The 21448-nt window shown below is 41.8% G+C and overlaps 1 protein-coding gene across 1 annotated transcript in view; it reads left to right on the forward strand.

The window, feature by feature from the left end:
* HCN1 (hyperpolarization activated cyclic nucleotide gated potassium channel 1) overlaps positions 1–21448 on the forward strand; it is a 178253-nt gene that overhangs the window by 130412 nt on the left and 26393 nt on the right. The window contains exons 5-6 of the mRNA XM_081929652.1: positions 8978–9124; positions 19656–19896. Coding sequence (XP_081785778.1) covers positions 8978–9124; positions 19656–19896 — 388 coding nt within the window. The remainder of the gene's footprint in view (positions 1–8977; positions 9125–19655; positions 19897–21448) is intronic.

Here is a 21448-nt window from a genome sequence, read left to right on the forward strand (position 1 = left end):
CTTTGAGACTCCTTTGGGTAGTGATAAAGCAGGATATCAAATCCAAACTCTTCTTCTTCTTCCTACATTCTGCATGGCAACATGTGCAAATGGCTTTAGATACCTATTAGATCCATAAATTACCATATAGCATATATTCAATGCAAAAAACAGCGACAATTTGTTGTTGACAAAGGACAGCTGGACATATAAAGGGCCCCATTACCTGTAGTAGCTTAGGGCCTCATCAAACCTAAATCCAGCCCTGCACACACACACATCATGATTCATGATATATTATCATGTTGGATATTGTGAAACCATTACCACGATGTGGACTTCAAACCAATTTAGATGTTGTATTGATACATCACCCAGCAATGCTAGAGGACAAAGCTTAGAAACACAGGAAGCTACTTCATACTGAATCTTTCCAGTGGTCCATGTAGCCCAGTGTTCTCTACACAAAACGGCAGTGGTCTTCTGGTTTTCAGACAGGAAAAATTCCCAGCCCTACCTGGAGATTTTGGGTACTGGACCTCAAACATTGTTAGGATTGTACAGTTAGTGGGTTTAGATCCCAGGCCATTGCTTTGTATAACTCCGTATTTAAAGAACATAGAGAGTCACAGTTAAATGGCATAACTATACCATTTGGCCGATAACAGTCCTCCAATCAGTTCTTCATATAAAACGATTTTACTGATTCAGCCTAAGAAATAGCTGAAATTATAGTACATGTCACTCTGGGTGAAATAATGTGAGTAATCAAAACCATTTCATGGTGTGGCTGATGCATGATCAATGTCAAAAAACCTCAGTATGATTTTAAAAGTTTTTTTTAGTCATCTGGGTTTAATGGGTGTTCTCTTTCAGTGCTATTTAGATACAGTTATTTAGCTTGTGCCTTGGGATTCTTAATTGTACCATCTGTTGAACAGTAAAGGAAAATAAGAAGGTTGCTTATATTTATTTACCTTGGTGTTTATTAGTAGTAATAATAGCAAAAGCTCCTCCCCCCCAAAAAAATTAGTTTTTGAGCTATTTTAAAAGAATGTTTTTAGAAATTTCACAAAAAAATCAAAACTTCCAATAAGAGCTACCATACACCTAGATTTTCCTGTTCATTTTAACCAATTTCTGAAAATTCCACCTGGGCAGTATTTTCAGCGGATGAATCACAGATATGTCCAGGAAATTCTGGACATATGCCGGCCCTATGTTTAGCACAGGAGGGGTCATTTTCTTTAAATTGTGGGATATTTGTCAAGTATAGCCAAAATACCTTCTACTTGGTTTGATTAAGAGCTTGTTCATGACTGACTGAATGTGAAATGAGGTATGTTTTTCCCCACCCCACTAGATGACTTCATGTCATCTGATGCACTGACATATCAGGCTAACAGTTAGGCTATCACAGAAAGGCATGGTTCTCACATAACACTAAACTATGGCTTAGCAGTATGCGCGAACCCATCACAGCAGTTTACTATGGCTTATATAATAACTATGGCCAAAAACCACTTGTCGACCAAGGTTTATAAAGCTTAGTTAATGTGAACTATAGTTTAGCATTATGTGCAAATCCTGACCTACTCCTTAACCATGGTGAAGGACTGTCACTGCCCAAAAGCTACAGAGCTGCGAGTTAAGAGTGGCAAAAGAATTAAACTGCTTTCAGGGCTTGGCTGCTCTCATTGGTACTATTAATTATTCTGTGATGAAAGCTAAGGTTTAAGTGACTGTCTGCCAAGTGTCTCTGTTTTAGCTGTGGTTTATTAACTATGGTCGACATTATAGTTAGGCATGGTTTAGCATTATATGTGAACCTTTACCATGCGCTCCATGTACCCCCCCCCAAAAAAAATAACCTTCACTTCCCATCCCTTCCCTCAGCAAAAGGGTTCATCTTACTTGGTTTATTTTCTGCCAGGAAGGCTATGCACATACTTAGAGCTACCAAGCTAATAATAATTGTAACTGTTTGTCAAAGGTGGTTTGATGGCCTCAATGCCATTTTTTTCTCAACAGAGAAATGCAGTTGTTATTTTTAGCACTGTGAGCAGTCTTCTGCTTGCCATGTCTGTCTGCTCATTCCCTCATCCAGGACCCCTTACTAATTACCTTCCAAGAATTTTTATAATACCATTTAACTTCTGCTCAGTAATTAAACATTTCATCTCAATAACCAGTTTATACAATGTCTTACTATTGTTCATTTCAGTTACAATGATTGAGAAATTAATTAAGTTTGAGTGAATTTTTTGAAGAAGATTCATGTTCTCGGTCTGTTCCCGTGGAGTCAGTGGTTTGCTTTATTTATTTATTTTTTAATATAGAACACAATGCTCATAACTTAATTTACTTTGAAGTAATAAAAAAAACCCCACCTCATGCTGAAATTCCATGGAAGCGGGGCAGTGTCTTCAGATTTCATCCTTATCAGCTTTCCCACCTTCCATAATGGCCTTCCTGGGGCCAGTCAACAAAGCTGAAATTCAGGGTTTGGCCTCTTTTTGGATAGCCTTGAAAGAGGATCGGGCAATTTTTTGAAAAATAAGACTATCAATTGCTGTTATTCATTATAGCTAGGTATAGGCCTTTGAGCACCAGTTGCTGGGAATCACAAATGGAAGAGTGCCGTTGTGCTCATGTCTTGCTTGCAGGATTTTATAGGTATCTGGTGGACCACTGTGGGAACAGGATTTTGGACTAGACAGACCCAACAGGATCCCGTACAGTCTTCTAACCCATAACCAGGCAAATAGGTGTTGTAGGTTCTATTCCGATACACCCGCCATGAAACAACTTTGGAGCCACAGTTGAACATTCAATTCTCTTCAAGAAGGAACACCTGCAAATTATGTGTAAGGTAAAGGGACCCCGACCATTAGGTCCAGTCGTGACCGACTCTGGGGTTGCGGTGCTCATCTCACTTTATTGGCTGAGGGAGCCAGCATACAGCTTCCGGGTCATGTGGCCAGCATGACTAAGTCGCTTCTGGCGAACCAGAGCAGCACACGGAAATGCCGTTTACATTCCCACCGCAGCGGTACCTATTTATCTACTTGCACTTTGATGTGCTTTCGAACTGCTAGGTTGGCAGGAGCAGGGACCGAGCAGGGGGAGCTCACACCGTCACAGGGATTTGAACCGCCAACCTTCTGATCGGCAAGTCCTAGGCTCTGTGGTTTAACCCACAGCACGTGTAGCCAACACATAAAATCAAAGCATCCCACTTAGGCCCAGCTCTGTACAGATCTCCTTATTCCTGAATTGGGAGAAAAACTGAACATATGTAACATCAAATAAACCTAGCAATTAAGGCTTTTGGGGTTGTTGTTGTTGTTTTACCAAACAGCATATGAATTTGATCCTTACCAGGTAAGCAAATGAGGGTTTGTGTCATTCAGTAATCAGAGTCAACATACTGGGTTTCAAATGCTGTTCATTACATTAGCAGTGAACATTACATTGCATTGCTGGCTAGCTTCTGGCCACAACAAGGCTGGTGATAGCTTAAGCAGCCTGGTGAAGAAGAGGAAATTGGGAAAGAAGTGAGTTGTGAGAAAAAGAGAAAAAGAGACTTAGCTTGGTAGGGGACTTACTCAAAGTCTCTTTCTCTCTTTTTCTCACAACTCGCTACTTTCCCAATTTCCTCTTCACCGGGGTCTAATGTGGATTAAATTGCCTATTTGTGTCCATTTCTCCCAAATAGGCAACTCCCACAAAAGGAAAACAAGAGAGGCTACTTCCCTAATGTTAGGGCCGAACCCATTGCCACCTGGGCACCTTATCTCCTGAGACAGCCTAGTATCCCCTATAATCTGACTTTGTGAGACATATACTAGGGCATATGCTCAGCAACAGCAGCACCTGGCCTCACATCTGATGCTAATCCTGTGTGACATGTCCTACTTTCAGTGCAGGATATTATTTTCATTCCCCACCTAACTGATACCTGTGGTCAGTGTTCACCTCTTAAACAGAACAATAGGGATATTAATTGGGCATTAAAATATCTGACTTGTTAGCCAATTGAAGGCTATATACTGAGCTCTCACTGGGAGCTGGTTAAAGTCCTAAGTACTCTCCCCAGTGAACAGAATATGGGTTGTAAATTCTGTGAACACTAGACTTGTTAAAGCACAAATTATCCAGTGAGATACAGCTGCATATGAAGGGCATATACACCCAAGAATGCATTCACATTTTTATCCTGTATCTTCCAAGAGCAGGAAAAAAGTAGAGTTCTGATCTTTAAAAAGTGTTCTGCAAAAACTCATTGACTGAAGGCTGGAAAACTCCTCCTAAATCCTGCTGTTAACATACCTTGGTATTAAGTAATGAAAGCACCATCATCATGAACCAGGGAAGCAACTACAGTCATTAGCCATCAATACATTCTGGTCATATTGGCAGGATGTGACCTGGACTTATTGATGTGATTGTGCAGCCTCTCTGTTGTTGATTTGTCTTTGTGAACATAGTGATCCATTTAAAGTAGAAGTGGCAAACCTGTGGCTTTCCATATGTTGTTGGAGTCCAATTCCCTTCATGCCTAGCCTTCAGCAGATTGGGGAGGGGGCATAACCAATTTTTTTTTAAATCATCAAAAACAATAGAAGCTTATTGGGAGATTACGGTCATATGTAGCACTTCTCAACAACATAGTTTGGTTAAGAGAATGGTAAAAAGTGTGTGTGTGTGTGTACGCACTCACAATGGAACTTCCACCCCCCTCCTCTCCCCCCAGAACAGATTTAGGGAGGACTGCAAGGTAGGGGGGGGGGGTTCCATTGATCAAGTGGAAATTGTTGCACTGATGGAACAAGTTAGCTAGATAGTGTCCTTAGTTTTCCTAGCAATTTACCCAAAAGACTTTGAACAGATAGCTGAAACTGGTGTCATTAAATCTCAGGTTAATCACTCTTAGTGTCTGAGGCTGATCAAAAGATTTTTAGGTTGGCCAACAAAATAGTAAATGAGGTATAATACCCACAAATGTCTTTTGAGACCTGGCTCCAGCAAGTCGAATCGCTTAGTTCCAAGCTTTGTTCCCTTTATTATTTATCTTTCACCTAAGAATGTGGGTCGGAGGCTATTCAGTTGCAAAGCAGAGCGCAGTCAAAGAAACAAGCAACAGAGGAGGATTTGAACAGGTGACAGAAGATCACAGATCAATGCACAGGGGACTGGCTATCCGACTCATGCAAAGGATAAGGAAAGGAAATGGGTCAAAGCTAGGATTGGAACTTGTTAAAGTGTATTAATTCAAATCTCTTAGGTCAGTAATCTGCCAAGAGGCAGAAATGTGGATAAGAGTACAAAAGGCATGGCTTAAGCAGAAGCAATTAATTGGACTGTCATGTACTAGAATGCTACCAGTGCAGCTGAAAAAGGCGTACATTGCCTTGTAAAGGTCAAATTCTGGGGAACCAAGCAGGAAAAGAAAAGTTATAAACACTAATTCTGTGGTCAAAGCTTGAATGTCATGGTGATTAGATCAGACATTACCTCCACCAACAGATACAGGCTTTTCCTGGTCCTGTCCTATATGTTCTCATGCTGTGGTTCACTTGCTCAGTAGACTAATTGAATAATTTTCTTCAGCATACCATGTGTTTGAAGTGTTCGTGTGGGTTGAATTATCAATTAATTGTTACTTTAAGCAGGTATAACCGAACTATAAACTTTGGGGTGGCATTTTGCTCGACCTTTTCTACCTGGGTATTGATACTGAGATATAAAAGACACGTGCACGCCAATATGGACACTTAAACAGAAGCAAGAAGGAATAGCTAGAAGGAGCCGGACATGAGTAGCTGGGTTACAGCAGCAAGACGATTTTGACTAAAATTAGCTGGGTTGTTAAATGGATAGGGTAATGTGTGCAACAACCAGTGACAAGGTCTGAAGTACCTGGGATAGCTCCTTGCAGGGGCTCTGTGAATAAGAGTGGCATTCTTGGTGTGAAGGCCAGCATTAAACTCTGCACAGTTAAGCTGGAATTTGTTGTCAGAGGTTATAGTGATGGCCACCAACTTGGGTAGCTTCAAAAGTATTTTAGGCCTGTTCATAAAGGACAAGACTATTGACAGCTACTAGTTATGATGCCAACGTACTAGCTCCAGCATCAGAGGTGGCATGCCTCTGAATGGCAATTGTGAGCTTCCCATAGGAATCTAGTTGGACACTGTGGGAACAGGTTCAGCCTTTGGTCTGATCCAGCATTGCTCTTGCAGTGTCCAAAGGAGCCTTTAAACCTGGAGCCCCAACTCCCTAAGATTATAAGGCAGGGATTGGGGAAACTTGTGCCCCTCCTGTTCTGGGGTCTGATTCTGACTCCTCAGTTGGAAACATAGGAGTGAGGTGAGCTGATGTATCAGGGATATTAAATCAGTCTGGTGTTCACTACTGACAATCCATTCTTACTCTGACAGATTGCACCAAGTTCTCTGCCTTGGACTCAGTTTTGGGTGGATTTCAGAATTTATTTTATTTATTTCATGAAAAAATATACAGTGGTACATCGGGTTAAGTACTTAATTCATTCCAGAGGTCCATTCTTAACCTGAAACTGTTCTTAACCTGAAGCACCACTTTAGCTAATGGGGCCTCCTGCTGCTGCTGCGCCGCCAGAACATGATTCCTGTTCTCATCCTGAAGCAAAGTTCTTAACCCAAGGTACTATTTCTGGGTTAGTGGAGTCTGTAACCTGAAGCGTATGTAACCTGAGGTACCACTGTACAATGCTTGGAGTGTAAAAAAACAAACAAAAACCCAAAAACCTCAAAGCAGTTTATAAAAAGAGAAGTCTCTGGGGCAGGTATTTCCAGCTGAAGATCATCTCAGAAAGATCTAGGGGTTAGGCTGTTGTAGGACCCATTCCTTCCCTACCTGCCACTGCTGGGAACTTTTCAAGGAGAATATTTCCAGACATTCTCTGTTTGCATAGATGAAGAGCTTTTCATATGGACATACTCCACTGATTCATACAGGAAATGTTTGTACTTCTTTAGTGTAAAAGCATTCAGTTAAAGGTATTTGACAGAAGGGCTCGTAGATGAAAATCTTACACCATTGGTTATTTCACCTTCTCTCATATAACCTTGGTAGTAGGTCTCATGTGTTTTGCAAAAGGACCAGGTTCATCTTCCTGAATCAGCTGCATACACCCAAAAAAACCCTTTACCACAAAACATGGCTCATATGTACAAATCAAAAGCAGCCAGCCTATCCATCCCCAGTAATTAGTGCAATATCAGCCACAATGTCCTGACAGCAAATATACTGATTTTATAACATCTGGTGCTGAGGACTAAACAGTGACCTTCCTCATAATGACCTTTCGGTTTAATCCCTTTTGAAAATAAATCTTATTATGGATGAGTCAGCAAACAGCTCTACTGTGTTTGCTGTTTACAGCTTGCATTTTTCAGGCAGCAGAAAATGTAGATTTTAATATACCGGTATATGTTTTAGCCTTTTCATTTCTACAGCATCCCTCTGTGAGGTTAGTAATTTTTTAGCAATCATTTTAGTGAGTACTGTACATGATTTGCTTGTGATCTCCCCCTGATTCTCTAAAATCTATAATGTTTCGACTAAAGCAGGTTGCTCCTTGAAATGCCATCCCTCCTATGGTTGTTTTCAGCATTGGCATTAGGAATCTCAGATGTTGGGGGACGGTTAGGCCAGGGGTTGGGAACTGAATGCAACAGCCAGATAATCCTCCTCAGTCCCCACAGACTTAATGGCGAAAATTACACCTGCAACCAGCATTTAATTCCAGCTACCGCTGGGCGAAAGTAAAAATGGATGGATCAGTCTCTTTCCATTCCATAGAAATAAATTCATTCACAAATCCATGTAATCCTATTTCTACATTAAATTTAAATATGTATTTTTAAAGGATTAAATATGTATTTTCAACATTTTTTGTCTCAATATACACATTTCTAAACATATTTTATCCCAGATATATACTTTTATATTACATAATTATGATACATTATTATAATTGATGCATTTATGAGAATGCAATTATCCTTTTTATACAGATCCGGTATAGCTTAGTGGCTAATGTGGTATGTGCTGAAAGGCACAGCTCAGTAGTAGAGTCGATATGTGGCATGGAAGAGTCCCAAATTCAATCTGCAGTTGGGAAAGATCCCTATCTGAAATCCTAGAAAAAGTGCTGTCAGCCAATGGAGACAATACTGTGCTTGATCTGACTTCCTTCCTATATTCTTATGAGTCAGGGCACCCCAAATTCAAGTATCACTTCAGCCATGATCACTGACATAGAGCTGCAGAGTTGGAAGGAACCCAAGGCACATCCAACACAACCCTGTTCAGTGCAGGAATCGTGCCTGCAGCTGTCCCCGGGTGGCCTTGAACCACCAGCCTTCTGGTTAACAGCCAGGCACATGGACCCATTGGGTCACAGGTCTCACAGACGATACGTTTGCTTGAAGAAGACATTAGCCATCACTGCCAATGTTCTCCTGTAGTGGTTTCAGCTGGTGGAAAAGACAACATGTTCTCCAGGTCATTTCTAGACTTCTAGTGAGGCCCGGCAGTCGTGACTGGGATCCCATGTGAACTGTGTGGCTGCTCTAAAACATGAACATGACTCATGTGAAGAGTTCTGGCATTCAATGGCAAATATTCAAATGGCCATGGGTCCAATGCAAGAGGCCATTGTTCCCCACATGGGGAAAAGTTCAAAAGCCAAGCTATATAGAAAGAAGTTTTTGACCACACAGTGCGCTAACAAAAAGTCTTTTCTGAATTATCACCTCAAAACTTTGTGCAATGTCAAAGCAAGGGAGAAACCACTTATTATTATCCTTTCACTCCCTCTGCTAATAGCCACACATTTGCCTTTTTCTTTTATGATGTTAGTAATTCACTCATTATGGATTTCCCCCATTATATTTTAAAAGCCTATTGCATTAATATACTTTTTTTTTTACATTTCCTCTTTTTCTAGTACAAGCAAGTGGAACAGTACATGTCGTTTCATAAACTACCTGCCGATATGCGCCAGAAGATCCATGATTATTATGAACACCGTTACCAGGGAAAGATCTTCGATGAAGATAGCATTCTCAACGAACTCAACGACCCACTTAGGGAGGTAAGGATGTCAACATTGCGAGAGGGTTTCTCCCTCATTCTGAGCTTGAGAACAATTCAGGTGCATGAAAAGTACACCCTCCATTTGAGGTGGGCTTTAAAGAGCCCCTGAAGTTTTTCTGAATTTGGCTTGGGTCGGGAGAACTTTGCTAGTTTGTCTCCAATTAGACACAACAGGCAAACTAAAAAGTTATTGCGATGATATGTTTATTTAAAATATGGTTTACTGTTCTGTTTTGCTTCTCAGCAACTCAGTTATGGCATTTCAGTTATTATGTAATGTATTGCTAAAACCACCCTTCTTAAGAAGAGGATTGAAAAACCACCAACCTGGGAAAATTCAGCAAACATCAACCCAGTTCCTCCACTCTGCCCTAGTACCCAGGAAAACAATATTAAGACCAGATTTCTTTTTAAAAAATAGGCCAGGTTCACATATCACTTTACAAGCTTAACAGTGGTTTAAAAGTGAGCATACAGTGTGCTAGTTCAGAGGGAGAAAAAATATATATTCGCTGCTTTGCTCTTTGCTTTTTCCTCTGTACTGCGCTACTGGGAACTAAGCCATGGTTTGGCTCAGCATTACATCCACATTATGGTTTATCTCTCTGCAAACAAACCACAAGCTGTTTTTCCTTGGCCTGCTACTTGTGGTTTGTTTGGTGGAGACAAACCATGAACCTGAGTTTGGACAGAATGTTAAGCCAAATCATGGCTTAGCTCCCAGTAGTGACGCAGCAACAGGAGCTGGAGAAAAGTAAAATGGGCCATTCTTTCCTCCCTGTACATTTGCCTTTAAGCTACAGTTAAGCACAGCTGTGGTGGTTAAAAGTGATGTATGAAAGAGGTTGGAGAATCTCAGCCCTTGTTGAAGAAGAATCAGCATAGCTTCTCTAAAAGAAAGTCTCACCTTACTAGCAGGGTTGGTCAATAGACTCTGAAGTCACAAAGTACTGAGAACCAAGTGGAACTGGGTCATCTCAACTTACCCAGAAAATAATGCACTTTGCAGCTTCGACAAGCTCAATATTTTTGCATTTTATCCAACTAATGGTGACTGCAGCATAAATTCCTTCTTTGTTTATAAGCATGAATTTGCTATTAGCATTATCAAAATGTCATGCTCATTAATTGTTAAGCTCTGATATGGAATGACAAATGCTAAAATTTCCATGCCTGATAGTGCTTAATGCCAACATTTTTTAACCTTTCCAAACTACACTTTCCATGTACTGGATAACAAATTGTATTTCTCTTGCACACAAGGAGCAACAATTCATATTTTTCCCCTCAAGTTGACCCTAGGAAAAAATATATGAGTGAGCTAACAAAAACACATGCAAATGCTTTACTCAAGAGGTGAGCTTCTGGAAATATGAGCAAGAGAACTGAAATGCTTATGTAGCATTAACTACAGAAGGTCATTGCTGTTCCTGTTGTAATTGCATTGTGATTTCAGTTGTTCTAAAAAATTAAACTGCATAAAAACTTTAAAATACAGGACTGTGCTCAGCAGTCATTTGATGACAGTGCATAATTTTCACTGATGGGAGATTTTAATTATGTTTGTGGAAACTTGACAAAGCTGACTGTAGGAGCATGTTATGAACAGGCATGACATCGATCAAGTTACTTAAGAACAGGATGGTGGGTGGGGTAACAATAACAACAAGAAGAACAACAATTCAACCTACAAATGCTGGCACAAATGTCTCCCTAAATTTAAAATTTCCATGTGCCATCAATGATGTTTAACAGGATGGGGATGAAAAACAATCTGTTTTCTATCCCAAAATGAGGAAACCTGCACAATATGTTGGAGGAAGAAAAAAAAAAAGGATGTTTGAGACACCCAGGTTATTATTTGAGCCCAGAAGCAACTGGCTTGGTCATGCTGACAAGTTGGAAGCAGTTGAATGAACTGCGGGTGGCTCAGTACCAGCAGATGTGCGGAGCCAAGCATTGACTGAAAATGCCATACCAAGAATTGCGGCTAAATAAATGCTAATGCTAATGAAAGGATTGGTGGACAAAAATAAATAAAATAAAATCTAGGCATGAATCTGCAAGAGCAGATTTTTATTTCATACATTCCCTTCTGGGCTGGCGATGTTGGGAGCAGATGTGAATGTTCCCTTTGTACATTAGGTGACACACACAGAGAGACCAATCTCCATCTTTTGTGCCACCAAGAGACATTCAAAGGATTCATTCCAGCTAGGCAAAAACATTCAAGATGGGTGCGAAGTTAAGTCCAGGCAGGATGTGAAGTCTTGGGAGATTACTTGAGGGCCATGGCTGGTCCTGAGATTCAGCACTCCCTTCCAAAAAAGAAACCCAAACCCAGATGTGATTAGCAGTGGCACATTTAGCATCATGCACAGCTAATCCCATAGGTTTGAGTGTGTTGTTGTTTTTAATTAAGGGGGAAAGCTGAAGAGCAGCAAGCAACTGTGTTTTGAGGGACATGAAAAAATAACACTGGGACAATAAGAGACTAGTGCCCCATTGCCGAGTGATAAGATTTCCAGACTCATGAATGCTAGGATAAAAAATGCCAGGAACTCTCTCCGGCGATGTGCCTTATTGTTCAACTGTCTGGAGAGTAGCATTCCACTAGCTGACCTTGCTCACAGGGGTTTTGTGGGCATCATTACTTGCTTCTTGCAGATAATAACAAGTAATGCAGTGGGATGGCATCGGTCGGAGAAGTGTTCTTTGCAGTTCCTTAAAGCAGCTCTGAGTTCCTGTAAAAAAAATAAAAATGAAAAGAAAGTCTTGACACTTTGAATATGATGAAAGATTTTTGTGCCTGACTATTACCCAGGCTATAATTGGTTCCATTAGTTTGTTTCATGGGGATGAAGAAGAAACTTCAAAGCTGTGCAGGGAACTGTGTGTGCCACTGTTTCTACGAATAATAAGATAGTTATTGCATAGTACACAACGCTACAGTATAATCCATTAAGTTGTTGGTGGAATTGTCCCTCTAATCAGAAACGTGGGGAAAGATGTAATCTGTTTGGGGGGTTTTGAATAATTGTTTGCCCAAATTGTTTGAGTCTTCCTTGTAACTATTTTACAAATTTAAAGTAAATATAAAGGTCTCTCTGAGTGAGACTTCAACCGTCTTGAAGGCAACAAATCTCTTCCTCATCCCCATCCCCCCCGTCACATCTGGCCATTGAATAGCACCAAACCATTTCAGCTACACAGATTGCTTACAAAAGCTCTTCAGATCCTGAATCTACCTTTCCAAATGAAACTTAACCTGGTCCATAACACATTGCCAGGCACAAACATTCCTCTTCTCCTAGGCTTATCAAACAATCTATGGCCTTTTAAATTGGGGTGGATATTGTTTTAGTATGTTAAAATGTTGTGTATTTTTGTGTTCTTATATTGTAAACTGCCCTGTGATCCTCAGATGAAGGGCAATATAGAAATTTAATAAATCATCATCATAAGTAAGAGAATTTAAGCCAATTTATAGCAACGGAAAAATTATTTATTTCCTCATTTCTATATGGCTCTCCATCACAAAATCTCAGAGTGGCTTACAAAAATATATAAAATAATATTTGAAATACAGAAAACGGAAACCAACAGCAGGAAGAAAATACTCCTTACAGACTGTTGACCAAATCAAGCTGTTCCCATGAGCACTCAAAGGCTTGAGTGAAAAGGTGTATCTTAAGCAGCCTATAGACCCGACATCAGGAAGAAGCCTAATGGACCTTCAGAATCAGGGAGTTCCACTACATCTGAGAAGGTGCTACAATGGGTCCCCACCCCCTGAACACTTCTCAGGTGTGCAATTATAAGGAGGGCCTCCTCCACAGATCCTTTCTGCCAGGCTGACACATATTAGGAGAGGCACTCAGTTGGGTCCTTGGATCCCAAACCATTTAGGGCTGTATAAAACATGCAGACCCATGAGAGTCCCATGGACCACAAGAAGATCAAACCTATCCATTCTTAAGAAAATCAGCCCTGAGTGCTCACTGGAAGGACAGATCCTGAAGCTGAGGCTCCAGTACTTTGGCCACCTCATGAGAAGAGAAGACTCCCTGGAAAAGACCCTGATGTTGGGAAAGATGGAGGGCACAAGGAGAAGGGGACGACAGAGGACAAGATAGTTGGACAGTGTTCTTGAAGCTACTAACATGAGTTTGACCAAACTGCGGGAGGCAGTGGAAGACAGGAGTGCCTGGCATGCTCTGGTCCATGGGGTCACGAAGAGTCGGACATGACTAAACGACTAAACAACAACAACAAAGACAAAATAAGTATCTTAAAGTAGACTCCATAGCAAATAGGCACCCAGATCATGGGAAATAACTCACTCAATAACTGAGTAGAGTCATTCTGCACCAGCTGCAGCCTCCAAAGCATCTTCAAGGGAAATGGGTTGAGGGCTGGATGCACCTTATGTCTGAGATCCAGCAGAGTTTTGTTTTCTAAGCAGTACTTGAGTTCTCTGCATGTTCAAGTAAAAGAAAGCAACACTTTGATCAAAATCCAGTCTGCCTTATCAACAGTTAGATGTGACTACGGAACATAGCTGTCAACTTACCGATTTGAAAATAAGGGACCAGCAGCCTTGAAAATAAGGGACCAGCAGCCAAAATAAGTGACCTGCAGCCTCACCTGTTCCAGGCACTCCAGTCTTCCTGTCCTCCTGCAGTCTGGTCAAACTCATGCTGGTAGCTTTGAGAACACTATCCAACCAACTTTGTAACCAGAGGTTCAACTGAATAGAATCTGAATCACATGCACCACAAGGCCTATGCAGCCTCAACTTAAGATGGCTCCCTGGCCTGGCTTTGCACTGCAAAGTTTGCAGCAGCACATGCAACAAAATGGTGTCCAGCATTCAAAAACCCCTCAGCTTGCATTAACTAGCCACACACAAGGCATGCAAGCTCCACCCCCCAGTCGTTCTTAGACTTCTTATTGGGTGAGCAACACAGCCAAGCAACACAGTTGAAGCCTCCCTCCTCCCTGGCCGGCAGGGAGGGAGGGAGAGGAGCTGCTTCCTTTGAAATTTAAGGCACATCATTTAAGGGACATTTAAGGGACATCCATCAATCAGGGACAGCAGCAGGACATGGCACTGGAATAAGGGACTGTCCCTTCAAATAAGGGACACTTGACAGCTATGCTACGGAAGTTTAAATTGGTCAATTTTCTAACCTTCAGTTCTCCACATTTCCAAGTTAGCTGTGATTTTTTTTAAAGTCCTCATGAGAAGTCATCAGAATTTTAGTGTAGTGTAGCTTTATCTTGTAAATGTATGCATGCCATTTTGCCAAAACTGCACTTTTTTTTTGCAGAGCAGTTCCCCCCAAAATAATGCATTTATGTATTTAATTTTCAATAGTATATGCGTGTTTATGAACGCTTTACCCCAATGTACGCATTTATGTAATTACTTGGCTGGAGAATTACACTGCAGAATTCAGATAAGAATGGATTTCAAAAGATGGCTGTATTTCATTCCCGCTTTGTTTTGGAAAGTGCAAATCAAATGTGAACTGAATCAAATTTCTCCCCATCCTTAAGAAGTGACACACTAGAAGTTGGATGGTATTATTTCTGCATCACCATGACAAAGCCTTAATACATAGCATTGTAGGGCAGACCTATTCTGAACACCTTACACTGGATACCGTACTTCAGCATCTCCCATTGCATGCCATTGCATGCTCCATTGTAGCTCTGCAGATCAGATCAGATCAGCCCCAGAAAATTATAGCCCGGTTGCTTCTCCAAGGTAGGAGACAGCTACAGTTCTACAATGCAAGTTGTGACAGAGCTATAACAGCACAGCAAACCCAACTTGTGAGAAAGAGGTTAATACCCTTTCTGAGCCATTATTTAAAGTTCAGAGCCAGCCTATTTTTAGATCGTAGTGTGAGAAGACGTTGGCTGAAAATAGATACAGATCACGTCTCCTTGTAGAATATAGAACATTGGGACACTTCATTTTCAGAGAACATAATTGGTATTTGGGATATAACCTCCCTGCTTTCAACCTTTCGTGGACTGTAAAAAGAGATTTGTTATAAAAACCTCTCATCTTATGTGAGTATTCCTAAGAACACAGAGCACAGCAAAAGGTGGGGCAGGGGTGGATTTAGTTAAGATTCGGTTTTGCTAGCCCATTTTGGGTGTGGCTAAGGTCAAGCTGTCCCCAAGTTTCCATTGTCTTGGTACTGTTTTGGCAGGGTGTACGTTTAGCTCTCAAGCAGTATACTCTGTAGCAGCAGAATATATTATCCATTTCAAAAGCAGACAAATGAAAAATGCACAAGCCCCCACCATTGTCTTCTCCAGTGCCCTGTGGTACTCCCATTATGCTCAGAAGTTCTTTCTTAATAGTGATTTCATTTATTTATATATGGGATGCCAGCTGTACCCAGCAAGAGCAACTCTCCCATGAAAATATTTTATTCATTGATGGACAAGAGGATTTCTAGGTTGGCCTTCATTACACGATCCCAGGGTAGACTGTGCGGCAATAAAAGAGCAATAGCAACAAACAAAGAGAACACTATGAAACCAGATTCAGCACAGCTTTATACAAACAAACAAGCAGCATCATTAAAAATACCCAGGAAGCACAACCTGGGCTTCACATCTGCGGCAGCAACATAATTCCTAATAACTTTTTTTTTAAAAAAAAAAAAAAAAGAGAAACGCCTGGGCAAATGAGGGATTTGTCACCTAGTGTTGAAATGACCAAAGTATTGGCACTAGCTGTGCCTCAAGGGCAGGGCTACCCCACCTTTCTCAGATCAAGGCCTGAACTTTTTTCTTGACAATGTTCCAGGGCTGCATCCCAGTAGCAGGCAAGGCCAAAAGTAAAAGTGGGTGGAGCAGTGAATGTGAAATTGTTTGATTGAATTTATATACCGCCCTATAACTTCACAGAACAAAATCAAAACATAAAACCGCTAAATACATAATAAAAACAACTCAATGACCCCCCCTCCCCCCCCAAACCCCACATTTTTAAAGGGCACAGGATGTAAATCAAATCAACCAGAGGCTTGGTTAAAAAGGAACGTTTTTTGCCTGGTGCCAAAAGGTGTATAATGAAGGCGCCAGGTGAACTTCCCTGGGGAGAGCATTGCACAGACGGGGAGCCACTGCAGAGAAGGCCTGTTCTCGTGTTGCCACCCTACGGACCTCTTGAGGACGAGGCCCACGAAGGAGGGCTTTACACAGTTCAACTTTACACAGCTGGTTAGTTTCTACCTGGACTCTCCCCCCCCCCATCCTCCTTCAAGGCAAGAAAGAGGCACTATCAGCATCACAGAGTTGGAAGTGTTCACAGACACATCCCAGCCAGATAAAAAGAGGGGGTGTGAATCAGGGCTAGTGACAGATGTGTCTAGGGAGAAGGGAGAGGCTAGAGAGAAAGTGGGGCATCAGGAGAACACTGAGGACCAGAGAGAGAAGCTTGGAGGGCCACCTTTGCCACGTGGGCCTGATGTTCCCCACATCTACTGTAAGGGAAGGGTTTCCAAAGTCAGGGTGATACTATGCACATGAGGAAGGCTCACCCAAAAGCTTTTAGAGGAGTCAGAGTGTGTCACCTGACATATTCTGGCCTGCTTTCTTGCTGGCCTCCTTCCCATTCCTTCCTTTGGCCAGAACTGGACAGTCCTGCGAGATTTTCAGAATTTCCAGATTTCCGGGTCAAGACCCCCTGTGTGTTGATATTGCTCTAGTGCACACATTTTAACAATTTGATTAGTGGAGGAGATAATACCAGAATGGACTTCCACTGTGTACAGAAGAGCTCAGGGTGGCAGCTTCGATCATTTTGTTAAACTCTATTCGAATGCAGTGTTTATCTGTCTAGCTCCAAAGTGTTAAGTGCACTGTGCCTTGACACTTACAACATTTTTTGCATTGCCCCCTTGAGCAGTAAGTTCGCAAGGTTTGCCATCATTCCACCTTGGCTGACACCAGGAGACCTGATGTCCCCCTTCCACAGCCAGGTGGTGGCACTTTGTCATTCTGGCCAATATGCAGCATCTGAGTCACTGGCTTGAAAAGATTAGACCTCATGTCCAGCTCTCGAAGACTGCTCAGGCACTATAAAAATCAACTTTGGTGGAATCGCAGAAGTGGTGATTAACATGCAGGCGTGTTTCAGAATAATTCAAACCACTTCTTGGCGAAGGCAGAGGAGTCTTATTTCTTACAGAAATGATCTTTGGTTCATAATTAATTTATAAGTTAGGTGAGATAAACGTAATTGAAATGCTCTTCACCGCAAAAGACATGTCAGGCTGTAATAGGCCCGTAAATTAGCCAGCCTTGGCTTTGAGTCATTTGAATGTTCTTTTTAAGATTCCCTGGCCACATGAGTTACTTAAGGAGATGGAGCCAGGCCACATTGCCTTTTAGGCAAACTTCCAGGGCCACACACCAGTGGTGGTGGTGGGGAAACAAAGGCCAACGTGGGCAGATCCATGGATCTGAATTGGTTAGACTGCAGGCTTCCTCAAACTCAGCCCTCCAGATGTTTTTGGCCTACAACTCCCATGATCCCTAGCTAGCAAGACCAGTGGTCAGGGATGATGGGAATTGTAGTCTCAAAACATCTGGAGGGCCGAGTTTGAGAGAACCTGGGTTAGAGTGTGGTGCTGAAAATGCCAATGTTGCAGGTTTGACCTCTCTATGGGACAGTTGCATAGTCCCGCATTGCAGGGGCTTGGATTAGATGCTCGCCAGGGTCCCTTCCAACTCTACAATTCTATGATTCTATGACTCTTACCTTTGCACGGTAGGCTACATTCCATTCATACAGAAGGCAGAGGCTTCTACCATCCACATATACACACCTCTCCACCCACCACCAAAGCAAACAAGAGACATTCATAAGGCTGAAGGACACAGGCAAAATCTCCTGAAGTACAGGAGCAGGGCTGGTGAGGGCCGTGGTCTTGGGAGAGTTCTGAGGACAGAAGAACATAAGAAACTGTTGGATCAGGTCAAAGGCCCCTCTAGCCCAGCGTTCTGTTCTCACAGTGGCCAGCTAGATGCTATGGGAAACCTGCAAGTAGGATTTGAGCACAAGAACACTCTCCCCTCCTGTGGTTTCCAGCAAATGGCATTCAGTAGCATTGTTGCCTCTCACTGTGGAGGCAGGACATAGTCATCGTGGCTAGTAGCCATCAATTCAATCTGTTTTGTTAGCAGTATGCAATAGTTTGCATGGGGATTTTTAATAATTCATGGACTCCATATTTTTGGGTGTATTTCTCTATCACTTTCCTACCTGCAAAAAAAAGTCTGTTTCCTTTTTCCTTTTTTATTTTAATGTGGATTTGTTGTCCTGGAGCAGCAGACTGCATTAATCCACTTCAATTCCCCAAACTTTGATTTCTGGGTATGTGCTTGAATCACTCCCACAAAAAAACTGGCAGTCTGGAAGTGCCCCAAAATGGAATGAAGGAATGAAGATTCCCAACCTGAAACTATTAGAAATCCACACATTCAGCAGTTCCTCTGGTTTCTGTGCTGTCACCAGAAATTCTGTGTACCCTTTATAGCATGTCCTTTTATTTTAAAAATGAAATCTGGGAGTCTCGGGAGACTGGCATCCAGTGCCACATCCTGTGGTTTGCAGAATCATGACGAACACATTATCCTTGACCTTCCTTATCCAAGCGGCAGGGTTGTGAAAGAAGCATTATTTGGAACAATTTGTTTTGTCTTCATTTTCCATATTAGATGTCCTCAGGATGAGTGGCGTGCCTCGTCCCGTGTTGGCAACTCCATGTCCTCAACTCCATGCATTTTGGGCTTAGAATGACTTGATTCCTGTTCTGCTTTTCCCTTTCATACCACTATGCCTTTTTAGCTCTGTTCTGTAGGCAAAAGGACTAAATTGACTGAAGTCCCACTGCTCCCACTTAACCAGCTTGTGGGATGCAGCCATCATCATAATTTAATCACTCCCCAGACTACTTCTATCTTCTATCCACACAGTGGTAATTGCTAAGGTAATATTTGCTGCTTGTTTGATGCAGTTTTTTAAAAGAGAGAGAGAGTTTGCAGAGGTGACAAAATCCTGTTGGTCCCCCTGCCTTTTTTCTGGACAACTTGCTTGTTTGGATCGGCAATTATTTTTTTGAAAAGATTTTCATTGGTAAAGTTGCTGCATTGAAATAAGTGCTCCTGCACATACACAGTCCAGGAAGTACTTCTGGGCAAATCTGAATCAACAAAGCATGCACAAAAGCACATATTTGTTCCTAACACAGCTGCCACTCGTTTCTGTTGGGTGTACACAGAAGACACTCCTAATGAATCATTGTGTTTTTAACTTCAACTTCTTCCTTGCCAGTCAAGTAGCTGTGTGTATATAGTTTTGTGGTGCTAGATGTCTGAACTAGATTGCCTCTTGATCTTGCCACATTATTCTGTGTCTTTCTCACTTTTCCATTTAATTTCCTTCCATCTGAACATGCCTTTGTGATGACCCCAATTATTTTTCCTCCCATTTTTAGGAGATTGTCAACTTTAACTGCCGGAAGCTTGTCGCCACAATGCCTCTCTTTGCAAATGCTGACCCAAATTTTGTGACGGCTATGCTGAGCAAGCTGCGGTTTGAGGTGTTCCAGCCTGGAGATTACATTATCCGAGAAGGGGCTGTGGGGAAAAAGATGTATTTCATTCAACATGGGGTTGCCGGTGTTATCACTAAATCCAGTAAAGAGATGAAGTTGACAGATGGCTCTTACTTTGGAGGTGAGTACAAAGGAAATGTATGCCTTGAGGTTTATATATAGAGGGAGTGAATGCAGATTAAACCCTTTGGATTCAGGAAGGTTATGAAGACAACATAGCACATCTGTTGGGTATATTTTCTCTTCCTTCCTTGAAGATTGTGGCAACAGGATACAGTAACTCATCTGAAAGCTTTCTACTGCACTCATTGCTAAATTGCCAAGAAGGATGGCCTGTGTCCTGATTTGCTAGTTCACTCACACTTCCACAGCATTTTGATTGCTCATTGGTTAATGGTTCACAGAAAAATGTTTAAGTTAATGCTGTATAAAAACATTGTGTTTTGGGGGGACAGTGGTTGATACGAAATGACTGGTTATGGTCTTCAAAAGTCATTGCTTGATGCTGCCATCATTGACAAATGCATGCGTGAACTCACTATGATGCTGTTTATATGCAGTCGCCCAGCACATGGATGTCTATTTGGCACAAAAAGAAACATGGCAGGACCTGCATTGGGTTATTTCCAACTGTATTTTATGTACCACTGGAACATGCACAATGGCACTTCTTCTCATTCCCCAGGAAGCTCTCCATGTCCTCTGATCTGCTCTATAATGTTGGGGGGACTCTCTGGAGCAGATTTGGGAGCTGAAGGGGCTTAAGAGGGAAGAGAAGAAAGGGAAGCTCCATTCCACAAGTATAATACTGCCCATGTGATGTTCAGTACAACCAATTGGCTTCTTCATGATTGTTTGTATGCAGTGACCATACTTAATGTTGCATATGCTGGTGCGTGGCAGCAAGGACAGTGGATCTGGAAGCAGTACTCCCCAGAGCAGTAGGGAAAGATGTCTTACAGGTATTGCTGTTCTTTAGATAGTACTTTTGGCGGTCTCCTACGTCAACATGGTAATAACTTCTTGAGGCGGGGAGAGAGAGCAATCTTGCAGCAACTTCTCTTTCAGTTTGATTATACTTAGGATTAATGGCAAATAAATGTTTTCCGTGCCTTATGAGAGACTAGGTGTGCAAAGATTCAATTAGCATAATATTATTTTGCATGGAAATAGCTTTAATCTTTGAATGCTTTCATTTTTATTAAACCTCAGAGATAGGCTTGCCATTTCCTGTCAAGTCTCCTATCCATTTGTGTTTATGAGTTTCAATAGCTTCTAACTAAGAGAATGGAGCAATATAACTTATCTAGCTCACGCATGCACCAAACCGCCCAATTTTGATAATGAATCTGATAAGTGTACAGTGATACCTCGAGTTACAAATGCCTCAGGTTACAGATTCTTGAGGTTACAAACTCCGCTAATCCGAAGTAGTACCTCTGGTTGAGAACTTTGCCCCAGGATGAGAACGGAAATCGTGTGCCGGCGACGCAGCAGCAGCAAGAGGCCCCATTAGCAAAAGCACGCCTCTAGTTAAGAACAGAACAAATTAAGTTCATAACTAGAGGTACCACTGTATTTTTCATTTTTAACTCACACAATATTAGCCTTCCTTAGAGCATAATCTCCTACATGGTGCCCATTCTAGTTTTGACCCCTTCGTCTTCCCTGCT

The sequence above is a fragment of the Podarcis melisellensis genome (assembly GCF_964234715.1).
Source record: "Podarcis melisellensis genome assembly, chromosome: 11".
NCBI lineage: Eukaryota > Metazoa > Chordata > Lepidosauria > Squamata > Lacertidae > Podarcis > Podarcis melisellensis.